The sequence below is a fragment of the Urocampus carinirostris genome, chromosome 14, assembly GCF_059441175.1.
Source record: "Urocampus carinirostris isolate Australia breed hairy pipefish chromosome 14, RoL_Ucar_1.0, whole genome shotgun sequence".
NCBI classification, from domain to species: Eukaryota; Metazoa; Chordata; class Actinopteri; order Syngnathiformes; family Syngnathidae; genus Urocampus; species Urocampus carinirostris.
The window spans coordinates 37,113,796-37,127,429 of NC_142362.1; the positions used below are offsets into that span (position 1 = coordinate 37,113,796).

Here is a 13,634-nt window from a genome sequence, read left to right on the forward strand (position 1 = left end):
AATTTCATTTCTAAAATAACCGCAAATTTTACGATTATTTACTCAACTGCCTCCTGAGCCATTGGCACCCTGAATAAATATTTCTTTTTAAGACACTTTGATAACATAAAATTTCAATTTTAATATATATATATATATATATATATATATATATATATATATATATATATATATATATATATATATATACCAACAGCGACACACGCAGGTTAAAACAAATTAAAAGCCACAATCGCCTACCTAAAACAGGTATGTCAGCAAGTAAACTTACTCAACAAAGCTTTTAGAGGTTGAAGCACGCAACTCAAACATCAGTCACAAACTCCAAGCGACTGGGTACGCAAAAATTCATGTTTTCCAAGAAGAAATGAGCAGTATCCATTCACCGTTCACTACAATCATTGAAAGTTTTGTAGCTGCGTCACATGTTGTGTTAAAAGGATTCGCTATGTTGAAAGTGATGTGTTCCTTCAATGATGTCACACCTATTAAGGAAAAGACTGGATGGGTCAACTTTGCAGATTGCATTTCTCGAGTCTCCCTGCGTGTGGATTATTTTGCAACATAAACTGTGGGGAGAAACACTACACCTTCTGTGTCTAATTGAAATAAAATATATTTTTGAATACTTTTAAAGTAATTAAAAGAAAAGGTTGATCACTGCTGTTCAGAATACTTGAAACCCTATGAGCATGAGTTTGTATTTCTGATTACTTGCACGGTGGCCATGAAACATTAAGCATAGTGAAAGGTTGTTGCCCATGTTTTGTGATGTAGATAGGATCTTACTAGAACAACCAAATAAAGTTTCACATAGTGGAAAACTCACTTGCTTTTTCACACATAGGGACAATTTGGACCGGCCAATTACCATGACATGCATGATTATGGAATGTGGGAGGGAATCCACGCAAGCACGGGAAGAACATGCAAACTCCACACAGGAAGGTTTGATCCCATGACCTCAGATTTGTGCCACACACGCGCTAACCACTGTGCTACTGTGCTGCTCGGTAAAAATATTTTTAGACATTAATCTGGTCCGTGGAACAGAAAATATTTGGGACCCCTTGTTTACATAACTTGATCAAAGCCCTGGAAGAGACACGTCAGACACGTTAGACAGCTTGCTTTGCAAGCTTAAACAACTTCATTCCTTGGGTAGACTCCTTGCAAATGGATGGAAGGATTAACCATGCTTCCAGGTTCAAAAGCTTTAAAGTGAATAGCTTCTTGATTGCATTCATGTGCAAGTAGCACTGTTGATTGCGAATTTTAGCTTTAAAATTCCTTTCCCAATTAAACTACTTGTTCTCCTGTTGTATTAATGATACTTGTCATAAGTGTCGCCGATTTGCCACTATGGAAGCGATGATTAGAGATGATTAAGAGGGCGGCTGCTGCCAACCAGCAGGCAAGCCAGTAGTCAGAGGCAGTAGTCGACTCCTAAAAATCGAATAGACATTTGAGAGAATCAAATGACGACAAAAAACCTTATTATGAGAGATTGGTTGGGGTCGAATCTTACTTTAACCAACCACTGACTGTGGTACGTACAGACTCACTGGCAAATTTCAAATTTTTTCTTCCTTGTTGTACTTAGGTCTGAGTTTATCAGGCTTTCATCGTGCACGTCGTTGTGTCCTCTCCAAAAAGTTTTTGACCTTTGTGAAACGATGGAACAGATGGGAACTGCCCGTCACAATATAGGGCCCAACCGGATCACTTGGCAGCTGCGGCATGTCTAGGGTGTACCCTGCTTCTAGCTCAAAGTCAGACGGTGCTGCCAACCCTAATGAGGACCACCAGTACAGAAAACAGAAACTGTAAATGGGATTTTGCAGAGGACTGCACCATTGTGGACATTTTCAATCCTCAAACTTGTTTTTACATTAGTCCGACAGTATACAAAATAAATGCAGAAGTAGGGGTTGTGTAGATGAGCATCTTTAATTAAAAGAATTGGCAGAGCAGTGCCTTGGCCATGTTTGCTGTAAAAATCAAGCTGGTCCGTTAATTTACTGACTAACCCAGGCCACCAGTAACAAGTTATGCCTTTAGCTCAAACTAGAAGACAGGGAAAAAAAATTGTTCAGAATCTTGACAGGGATTGATTGATTCTACAGTTGCAAAATCAGATCACGTTTAATAGGCCTGTGAGGGTAACATGTTTTAGTGGACAATAAATGTGCTGAATCTAATGGACAACAATCTATATTATTGCAATTTTTTAAAAAGCAAACAATAATCCCTCGCTACAATGCGGTTTACATTTGTCGCTGCTTCACGGGTTTTCATCATGCATCTGCATTCTGATCGGCTAAACAGTTCCTAAGAGATTATTAATAGGTAAAAATATAGATAAATGTTTACAGGAACAGCATACCATATAAAAAGGGTTTGTTATTTGAATTCAATGTAAAATACAGTTTTAAATGTATAGTAATTTTCAAAAAGTTAAGGTTTCTACTTCACATATTTCGCCTATCACTGATTTTTTTTTTTAAAATAGCTCCTGCAATAAACGAGGCTTCATTGTATAGTTTTGCTTTCTAACATAATAATGCATGTATGCCAAGTAAAAAAACGTCTACTCCTTAAAAAAAAGAGGTTGTAAATAAAAAGAGATGGGCTTCAGCACACCTGCGACCCTACTGAGGATAAGCGGTGCAGATCATTGATGGATGGATGAATATTAAATATAACAAAAAATAGTTTAAAAATGGACTCCCCTTCTCTTAAATTAAAATGTAACACAGAAGTCCGAGAATCCATGCGGCCCAGACCTGAAAGCAGAGGATCTGTTTTCCCTCCTTCTCAACAAACTCTATGTGAAATAAAGAAATTTAGACTGACTGAATAAGTAGAAAATAGAATAGAAATGGAATTTACTTTTATTGTCATTCTTTGTAACCATGCACACAGAAGGAAATGTCGATACACCTGACCTGTACAGTTAAACTGTAGCGAGCCGTTGCAGCCGCAGCCGAACAAGGCGCCGCCATTTTAGACCCAACTGCTGTGTTTGGAGTCATTAGGTGACAAGCATGGAATCACTCTCTAATCCCTCCACCCCCACTTCTCCTTTTCCTGCTTATTTATGTGTTACGATTCCCAAACAGCTCTGATAAAAGGTAGGCACTGGGGAAACACAATTATATAGTATTTTTCAATTTAATTAGGCATTATGAACATATACTTAATAGGGATATATTCTCCTTTCAAATTTTTAAGGTCACACCAAATCATGTACCCCACCTTTTGTATATACTTTTAAAATCATTTTTGTGTTGAAACATAAAACAACGCTCTCAAGTAATTTGAGTTTGAGACCCATTATCCTTACCTTGGTTACATGAGGTCCCGGCATAGGCCGATTGGGAGCAGTCACACGCGTAGCCAGTGCTTTTCTCTATACAGCGACCTCTGTTGTGGCAGAGGCTGCTGGAGCCACTGCAGTACCCAGGGCAGCCGGCGCTTACGCCCGGTGTTGCCTTGGCTCGTTCTTCCAGGTCCAATGTTCGCCCGTTCACCATTAAGTTTCTTAAACAGCCCAGGAAGCCCCGCTGCAGTGATGTGGTTCCCCCTGTGACGACAGTCATTTTTTCATGTCATGATGAATTAACAAAAAGACTTACTTCATTTTATGGTTACATGGGATCCATGTTCACCTGCGGGAAATTGTTTATGCATTTATTTCAAATGATACCTCATTATCGATCACATTGTCACTATAGCATTTCTAATCAGTCTGCATTACACTCTAACAATCACAACAATTATAGATTTGGCTCAGGTACGGAAAAAATGAAACCTCATATGATAATTTCTTTATTGTGTCTTTATTAAATATATTTTTGAAACTTTTCTGATGGGTTTAGTTTGTTATTAGTATTAGAAATTGCATAGGATGTCAGTTAGTTATTTTTACTATTAATGAAAACTCTTGTTTTGACGATTATGAATTATTTACATCGTTGTCAGTATCGGCCAATCATGTTGCTGTTCTTTAATTCCACACCCTCCAGGGGGATCTGTATTTTGTAACCTAGGATATTTAATAAAAAGAAAGGACTCAGGAGAGGGCTTTTAAAACAGATTTGGAATTTGCAGTTGTAAGAGTTTTTCTGTACAGTCCTTTCTTATTCTACTTGCAAGTTCAAAATCCATTGAAGTCTACAGAATGCCACCTGCCCTATCTAATAATTATTCCTTCAGTTACTAAAGAATAATTTATATTCATAATAAAATGAAATAAATCATTCTATAGATAAAAATATGGTACCCTGAGTATCCATGTGTAACCTCTACGTTTTCATTATATAAGATGTTTTTTTTCCATTTATGTTCTTTATCGTCCAACCCCTTTCACGCACAAGGGTTACTTAAGAGCTTAACTGACTTTAGAAAATGCCTGTAAATACCCTAGCCCTGTTGCCAGCAAATAGCAGTATTTTAGAACTATTTCAAAAAAATACTTCTAAATCTATTTCTGCAGGCTTCTTTAAACAGTGTGTATTATTTGACCACAAAATGTCTCTGTATGGTGTAGTGCAACCAAAAACAAGTGTTAAAAAGCACAAATGGAAATATAATCTACGGAGACTCAAAGGGATCAAAATACACATTTTACTTCTAAGACAATTTTTTTTAGCTCCCTTTAAGTGATGCTCACGTTTTTTTTTTAAATAAATGTAAATTTCTCGACTTACGAGTATTTTTTAGAAATGCAGGTTTATGTGATAGTTTATCTATTTTGGCTTATTATTTAAATAAACTGTGCATAAAAGTCAAAATAACGAACGACAGTGAGGTATAATATTTAAAATAACAAACTGCCATCCTATTAATTCTTCTTTCCAGGTGACCAATATTGCAGACCTAATCAACTGATAAAAGGGCTTTCAGAAACAAACAAAAAAAACCTGCATGAGACTTGAAGTATCTTAAAAGTATCTCTAGTTTATTTCATGAAAAAAAAAATGTTTTTCCTCAAAAATTATTGAGAAACATTGCACTTGTGAATTTTTTTTAGAGCAGGTAATGTTGGTCTTTTCTGGGCGTTATTTGAGACTTTTAATGACTCTGACTCCCATCTGCAATCAAAGCAGGCCATATTCAGCCCCATAAACAAAACTGCTATTGCATCAGGCTGCTGCTCGTTGATTCTTCCCAAGAGAGACACTCATGAAGCGAGTGCTTCATTACCAGCTGCCAAATTGGTCAATTTAGTGTGCAGTTGTGTGTATGTGGCGTCTATAATATAGTGGACACATTGTTAACTTCCCTTTGTCTCTTGGAAGCTATTAAGCTTACCTACATAAAGTTGGCTGCTTAGCTTTAAAGGAAGCTGATGGTCAGCGGGTGCAGAGAGGAAGCGGGTAGGAAGCTGATCGACCATCAGCGAGGCCTCTTTGACATTGTGCTCCGCTCTGATGCAATGCCACTGCCGATCATTCAGCGGCATTGGAGATTTGACAGACAGGACCACGGCGCCACTTCCGATGTCAAAGGAAAATGACACAATGGATGGGGCTGATGGGCCAGACACAAAAACACACTCATGTAATCAGTGTTGAGAAGAACACCTTACAAAGGAATGTGTTCCTGGAACACAAATACTTTCCTCAGCAAATAATTTTCTCGGCAAGTATTTTTAGCGACAAATACTTTTCTCTGTATCAATTACTGTTATACCTTATTAATGCAATTTCGTGACACAACTGTCATTACACTATGGTGAATTACTTCACTGTTTACAAAATCGGATCGTCGCCAGTGTTTGGTGCATTTCTAAAGAAAAAAGATTTAGTTAGAGTAACTAGTTCCCTCCCCCCAGATTACTGACACCCAAAAGTAGCGCATAACTCTGAAAGCAACTATCTAGTTACAAATTACTGTACAAATTTGCAGTGAAGCTGACCCCCTAAACTGCTTTAAAGTAGCTGCATAATCAAAAAAAGAACAAGAAACATTTTCACTAACCTGTGGAAGCAGTAAAGCCGTCATATTTATTTGACTGGCTTTTGCAATTTTGATAGCTCTTGAACAAACACTTAGCCGTGACACTCCATATTAATTTTGGCTTCAGACAACTAAGTGATTTACTTCCCTGTTAACTGTTTACGTTACTTATTTTTTGCAATACACTGTGCCTGGATGAATAAAATAAAACATTTTGGGAAGAACCCAGAAATGGAGAATCAAATATTCAAGTGGTTTGAAGCCAAAATGGATATGAAGTGTTCGTTTGCAAGCTCTCAAGATTGCACAAGCCAAAATATATGAAGGCGTTATTGCTTCCACGGGTTGGTTATACAAGTGGGGGCCTGTGCACTTCACACTTAGGCCTTCAATAGGCTGAAACACGTTTTCTTCTATTTCATTCATTATGTGGCTATTTTAGAGCAATTTTAAGGGGTCGGCTTCAATGTGAGTATATATGGTAATTTCTAACCAGATAGTAACCGTCAGGGTAACGCGCTACTTTTGGGTGTCAGTTTTCTTGGGGTTAACGTAAATTATTTTTGAGGGAAGTAACTGGTAACTGTAAAAAATCACTTTTTGTTCAGTAACATGCCCAACACTAAATAAAATAGAATGAGCAAGTATTCTCCCCTTGACACAAATATCAGCGCAATCCCCCTCGCTCAGGTTTGTCGGCAAAGCCCCCCTGTAATCAAGGTAAATAACAGCACCTCCTCCCTTACAACAAGCAATCCTCTGCTGTGGATGCTTTTGAATAGAAATACACTGTTCACTCATCAAGCAGGTTGAGAAGAACAAACTTCACAGCGCCCCAAGTGCATTCTTCCATTATTTACATACATTTTCATAGCAGATTTCATTACCCTCAAAAAGGCTTCTAATATTCCAACACACTCGCTTGCTTTGTATACCTTTATTGAGGTCAAATCCAAGCACTTTCCACATCACGCCTCCATATAATAGGAAAATTATAAATTTATACACACACGCAATGTGTGGACATTATATTTCCTGGCAAAGTGTTGTACTTGTGTTGTCCTTGCAAGACGTAAATGGAAGGGGGTACGATAAGATGGGTCCTTTGTATTTGGTTTTGTGGTTCTTAATAACAATAACACATTCTATATCATATGTGATGTATATAAAGTGAGCCGCCATTTACCATATCAGTTATTTCAGAAAGAGATTGCTCAAGACACACTATACATTTTGGGACTTACGTTTTAAAGAAACACTTCCTTCCTTGGATGCAATCACTTTTCTCTGTAATGAGTACTCTACCGCGTTATTAATAAAATGTTGTAGTTTCTTTGCTTCATGGGGCGTTAGAACGTTATTCCGTTACTCAGTAAATGCATATCATGTACAGTGGAACCTCGGTTCTCGACCATAATCCGTTCCAGAACCCTGTTCGAAAACCGATTTGGTCGATCACCGAAAATCGTTTTTCCCATTAAAAGTAATGTAAAATCGTTTTAATCCGTTACAACACCCTGAAAGTTTACCATGAAAGTAAACATGAAGCTAACCCAGGCTAATCGTACGTTCACGTTAGCGTAATCTTCCGTACGAAAGATTACGCTAACATGAACGTGTAAAAATAAAAAAATCAGGTCGTTTACACGTCATTTAGCACCCGGGTCTCCACAAGAAGTGGTGAGCGGTTAAAGGATAAAGAAAAGATTTATGAATAGGATTTCTTACCTTTGTGGTGGTCTGCAGAAGCTATGCTCTATTCCCTCGAAAGAAGGGAAACTCGCACATCTTCTTCATATTTTGCTATTATTTCTTTCTTAAATGCAATAGTTGTACGCACTACTCTTATTTTTTCACCTGTAGCAACTTTGCTGCTTGCACCGACCTTCTTCAGAGGCATAATTAGGGGTTAAAACACTCCGTTCACCGATATTAAAAACGAAAGCAAAAAGGAATGCGCGCTCAAGTGACAACAGTTCTTCACGAGGGGTGGGGCCAATCTACACCCGTACGCCGCTCAGAGTCGCCCCTAGCGTACTGGCGTTTGAACTCCGATTTTTTGAACGAAAAGCGAAGTAAGTATTTCTCGAAATTTTGGGTCGAGAACCGATTTGTTCGAACTGAGAGGCGTTCGAAAACCGAGGTTCCACTGTATTACAATGACAAGTGCTGCACACTCCTGTATGATTCACATTGTCACATACAACACTTAATCTGCCTGCATATTTCTATTTGCATAAAAAAGTACAAATACATGGATAAGCAAGCATAATTTCTCCCTACTGATGTGCTGATATTCGTCCTACCGTATGTACTCGCATCCAAACCATATTTATGACAATACAATAAAATACTGCTATCAGATTTTATGTATTTTATTTTGTGTCACCAGAAGCGAATGGTAGGCAGCGCGTGGGGAGGTGGCGTGACTTATACAGAAACAATGAAAGCAATGGGGCAAAAATGAACACAAAATATGAAGATGCAGACTTTTTTGTCATTGGGATATTCTCCCGACTGTATATACTCACATCCAAGCTGAATTTACAACTATAAGATAAAATACTGAAATCAGGGAGTCAGCTTATATGCATATATTTAATTGTGTGTCACCAGCAGCAAATGGTAGGCATGTGGGGAAGGAGGCATAGCTTAAACAGGAGCAACAAACCAACCAAAGCTCAATAGGGCAAACGTAAGCACAGAATTTACAGTAAACATGTGCTGATTATTTGTCCTTTTATTTGTAAAATTCTTTTTTCAATACACCATTCTTTGAGAAAAAAAGGGAACGTATTGGACGGTGCCTACAAGTGGTTTGAAGCACAGAGACAAAATAGATATAGATTGTCTCGGCTAAGTGTTCATTTGCAAGCTCTCATAATTGGGCAAGCCAAGAAATATGAAGGGTTCACTGCTTCCACAGGTTGGTATACATGTTTTATTTTGTTTCCTTGAATATGGGTCTAGTTAGTAGCAGTTTTAGATGGTTGACTTCAATGTGAGTATGTAAGGTAATTTGTTACTAGAAAGTTACTATTTTTATTTCTAAATCAACTAACTAGTAACTGCAACTACCATAAATTCCGGACTATAAGCCGCTACTTTTTTCCAAATGTTCAGCCCTGTGGCTTATTTAGTAAAGTGGCTTATTTGAGTAATTTTTCTATCGAACACCAGCGGCACTCGAGTACAAAAGGTAAAATTTAGACCGGTGGAATTGTGCGCCGAGGTAAACTGCATCCTCCTGGATTATGATCGAATCGTCCGTATGACAGAGGATAGAGATTCGTTTCAAATGTGAGGAAGACGCCTTTGAAAATGTCATTAATGACAAGAAAGACGAGAAAGGCTTACCGTGAGGGTTTTTTGGGGTTTTAAGGGTTATTCTATCTTCTTTATTCATTATCCATTATCCGTTATCGGCCAGTTCATAATACGATACAAAGCCTAGAAGCCGGGATACTTACTCTCAGCCATAAGGCCAAGCTAAGGTCCTTGCCCTAAAGCCTTGCTGCGATCATTGCGAATGCACCGTTCCCGGAGGTATTGCAATACCGGGCCAGTGCGTGGAGTGGACAGAGCAAGCTCTTATTCCATCTCTGGATTGCAGAAATCAAACATCAATTCGCAAATTTTTGGTTTGAACAAATTTATTGACACTAAAAACAGAAAACAATCATGACAATCTCAACAGCAATTAAGCACATTCACAATATTATATTCCAATATTACGTTTTTAACAGCAAACACAAAGTGAGGTTTGAACAAACCTTCTCGAAAATCAAACATATTCACAATTTCATTATATAACATCTTTGTTAGTGTCAATAGATCCGTCCAGGCCAAAGTCGATTGTCCTCGGTCTGAACAAATCCACTGACACCAACAGCAGCAAAACACAGCCATCAAGCATATTCACATTTTTTTTATATTTGACAATATGACGTGACGATATGACGTTTTAACATTTTTTCCTGACATTTTCAACATCAATTAAACAATTTCAGAGTTATTTTCTTTTGACAGTAGTTAACCAGCGTGTAAAAGGCAATACTATTGTGCAAGGGCATAGCTCTGCCATCCCACCCTCCCAAGCAGCATTCTTCCAGTCCTCTGTGTGGGTCCTTTCCATTCTGCGTGGGTCCTCTCCCTTCTGGGTTCCACAACCCAGGCCGTTGCTGCCGGGACTCCCACAGTGTAGTTCCGGCTCCCCCCTCCGGGTGGGTACAGACGAGTCTTCTTTATGGCTGCGTCCTAGGCCCGCCGCTCGCAGATTGTATGGTATCTGCAGCCATTTGGAGCACAGCCACGGGGGGGATCTGCCTGCACCTCCATACCAGCAGGTTTCTGGAGGTCCAGATGGCGTCCTTGATGGCGGCGAGAGTGAGCCAGTCCCTGGCAAAGTCGTTCCGATGCCTCCTCGACCGACTCACCCCGTAAAGCACGTACTGTGCATCAGGGACCTCTCCTGCTGGCAAGTCCGGGAACTTTCCTAGTTGTTCGGCCATTGTCCACAAGACCTTGGCAGCGCTGCACTCACAAAAAAGGTGCCTCACCGACTCCTGGGCGCCACAGCCAGGTCGAGGGCACGTCGAAGTCGCTGACATTCCTCTGTGGTGCATTACAGCTCTGACTGGGAGAACTTCATGAGCCACCATCCATGACAAGTCTCGTAGTCTGTTTGGGAGGGCAGGATGATTGACGTTGCTCCAAACCGTTGTGGATTCGCCAAACGCAAGCCCCCGCACAGGGCTTACTGTAGCTCGCTCTTGCACAATAGCAATAAGGGCCCTGTGGTTTTGTAAAGTGTGACATTCTTGTGTTTCCAAATCAAACTTCTTCAAAAAATCCCGGATAAAGAGATGTGTTGGTGGCAAGTTAAACGAAACTGGAATCAAACGATTGTCTGGTACAAGCTTTAGCTTCCGCAAATATGAGCCCATCCAAAAACGGGTCATTGCTTGACTTTTCGGGTTGTTGGGTGGGCCCACAGCGTTTTGGAAGTGGAGAGAGACATATTTGCTTCCCAGGAAAAGCTGGAGGTCAGGCACTCCTTTCCCCCCTTTTTCCTTTTTCTTTTTCATTGTATCTCTTTTTATCCTTTCCCACTTTGAGCCCCAGACAAAGCGAAAGATGGCTCGGTCCATTTGTAACAGCACGTTTCTTTTAGGCATAAAAATTAAACTGATTGACAAAAGCATTGGGAGGATGATCGCTTTGATGATTAGGACCTTCCCCTCTATTGTCAGTTTTCTTAGTGACCAAAAAACAAGTTTTTGCTTAACTTTCCTTGTCACGTCATCCCAGTTGGTCTCGCCTCCTCCATCCACATTGAATTTTATCCCTAGGATTTTCTGGTCTGTCTTTAACACCGTCAGCGGGAGTCCTGCCTTTTCTGTCTCTTTCCACATTCCATAAAACTTCACTTGTGATTTTTCTCTATTTAGCCTTGACCCAGACGCCCTCCCAAACAGGTCAGTCAAGTCAAGGGCTCTTTCAACAGATGCGCGGTCAGTACACAAAATATTAAAATCATCCATGTACAAAACACACTTGGTAATTTGTCCCCCACTTCCTGGGATATTGATGCCTTCGACAAATCTATCTTTTCTTAACATTTGTGCCAAAGGTTCAATGCAAAGAACATAGAGAAGGGGAGACATAGGGCAACCTTGACGTACACCGCAGTTGATCTCGATTGCTTCCGATAAATTCCCGTTAATCATGAATTTGCTGTAGATGTCTCGGTATAGCAGTCCTACCCAATTGATGTATTTTTGGGGAAAACCACATTTTTGCAATACCCTGAAGAGGTATTGGTGCGAGACTCGATCAAAGGCTTTTTCAAAGTCTAGGTTTAGGACCGCTAGTCGCATGTTTCTGTCTCTTGCATAACAAATGGTGTCACGGATCAGCATGAGACTGTCGCTGATCTTCCTTCCCACAATGGCACAGGTTTGGTCTGGATCAACCAAGTCTCCCAAGACAACAGACATTCGTGTTGCTAGAAGCTTGCTGAAAATTTTACAGTCCACGTTTAAAAGCGTTATGGGTCGCCAGTTTTTTAAGTCAATTTTGTCTCCTTTTTTGTGCAATAGAGTAACTATCCCGATTCTGAAACTGTCTGGCATATGGTCTCGACTGGAAAATTCGTTAAAAACAGTTAACAGATCTGGTGCTAAAATATCCCAAAAAGTCCGGTAAAATTCGAGGTTGAGTCCGTCCTCCCCGGGTGATTTGCCTTTTTTCATAGTCTTTATGCAATCATTCAGTTGGTCTTGGGTAAAGTCTGATGTTAAAAAGGGGTCTTGACGCACTGATCTTGAAATATGATCTAATACATGCCCCATTTCATTCTCATATGTTTCTTTCTTTTCAAATAATTTTTTGTAGTAGTCTTCGACCAATCTGGTTATTTCACTACATTCCTTTGTTATTTGCCCGTTTTCGTTTTGAAGTTTAAAGATCCCCTCATTTTTGCCCATAATTTTTTTAAAAAAGTAGCGTGTACATTTTTCCCCTTCTTCTATTTCTCTTTCTCTGCTTCTTATTATGATGCCTTTGCTCTTTATTTCCGCCAAAGCGTTTAGTTCTTGTTTGATCTCTTTGATTTCATCATTAAAGTCCATCCCCTTTGCTGTTAGGATGAAATAGCGTTGGAGTCTTCTTTGTAGTCCCGACATGCGTTTCATCTCTTTGAGTTTCTTGTTTTTCCCTGCATTTTTAAAAAAGGTCTGTGTTCGTTTCTTTGTCATTTCCCACCATTGTGCTCGTGAATCATACGAGTCTTGAAGGGTCTGCCAGTCTTTGTACAGCTCCCTGTATTGTGCGGCTAGAGCCTCATCCTCCAGCAGGGAGCAGTTTAACTTCCACAAACCCTTCCCAACAGTCATACCTGAAGGAAATGAGAAAGAGCAGGACAGTAGCAAGTGATCCGAAAAAAAAACTGGAATTAATCTTGCATCACTCTGTGCTAAACCCCTCGTAAAGATGTAGTCTATTCGAGAGGCTCTGGCATTGTCACTACTGAACCAGGTGAAGCCCTCCTCTCCTGGATGTATGGATTTGAAACAGTCCACCAGTTTAAATGTCCGGCACATGTCTTGTAATAAAGTTGATGTTTGGTGCGTCACAGCTTTTTATTTAACGGCTACGTTTTGAGCCCTGCGAGCGTGTTATGGGTAGCGTGGTGGTACCTTTCACAGGCACGGTTTGGGATGAAAGTTATATTGTTATTATTAAAGCTTTGAAAACTCTCTCGGTGTACCGTCTTTCTTTGTAAATATGTGTAACCATGTAAAAGGGACCTTTAAATGTGAAATTCACTCCACGCATCGGCCCGGTATTGCAGTACCTCCGGGAACGGTGCATTCGCAATGATCGCAGCAAGGCTTTAGGGCTAGGACCTTAGCTTGGCCTTTTGGCTGAGAGTAAGAGTCCCGGCTCCTTGGCTTTGAAGCGTATAATGAACTGACCGATAACGGCTAATGGATAATGAATAACGAAGATAGAACAATAACCCTTAAAAACCCCATGTATAATATGTATTTGCAACTGTATATTTTTGTCATGTATTTATTTGTATTTATTTTGGACACTTTTTCTGATAAGTCTTGCACTGACCAATTAAAAAGAAGGGGCGTAACAGACACGGGGGATTATGGGAA

At 39.8% G+C, this 13,634-nt stretch overlaps 1 protein-coding gene and 1 pseudogene across 2 annotated transcripts in view; both read right to left on the reverse strand.

Moving 5' to 3' along the window:
• The window catches only part of LOC148353352 (contactin-associated protein-like 5), a 303,332-nt gene that overhangs the window by 54,752 nt on the left and 234,946 nt on the right, over positions 1-13,634 (reverse strand). For both annotated transcript variants that reach the window (XM_088352165.1, XM_088352163.1), the window contains exons 17-18: positions 5,317-5,535; positions 3,347-3,586 (exon numbers count right to left, since the gene is read on the reverse strand). In XM_088352165.1, coding sequence (XP_088208291.1) covers positions 3,347-3,586; positions 5,317-5,535 — 459 coding nt within the window. The remainder of the gene's footprint in view (positions 1-3,346; positions 3,587-5,316; positions 5,536-13,634) is intronic.
• On the reverse strand, positions 9,489-9,665 carry LOC148353353 (U2 spliceosomal RNA; annotated as a pseudogene).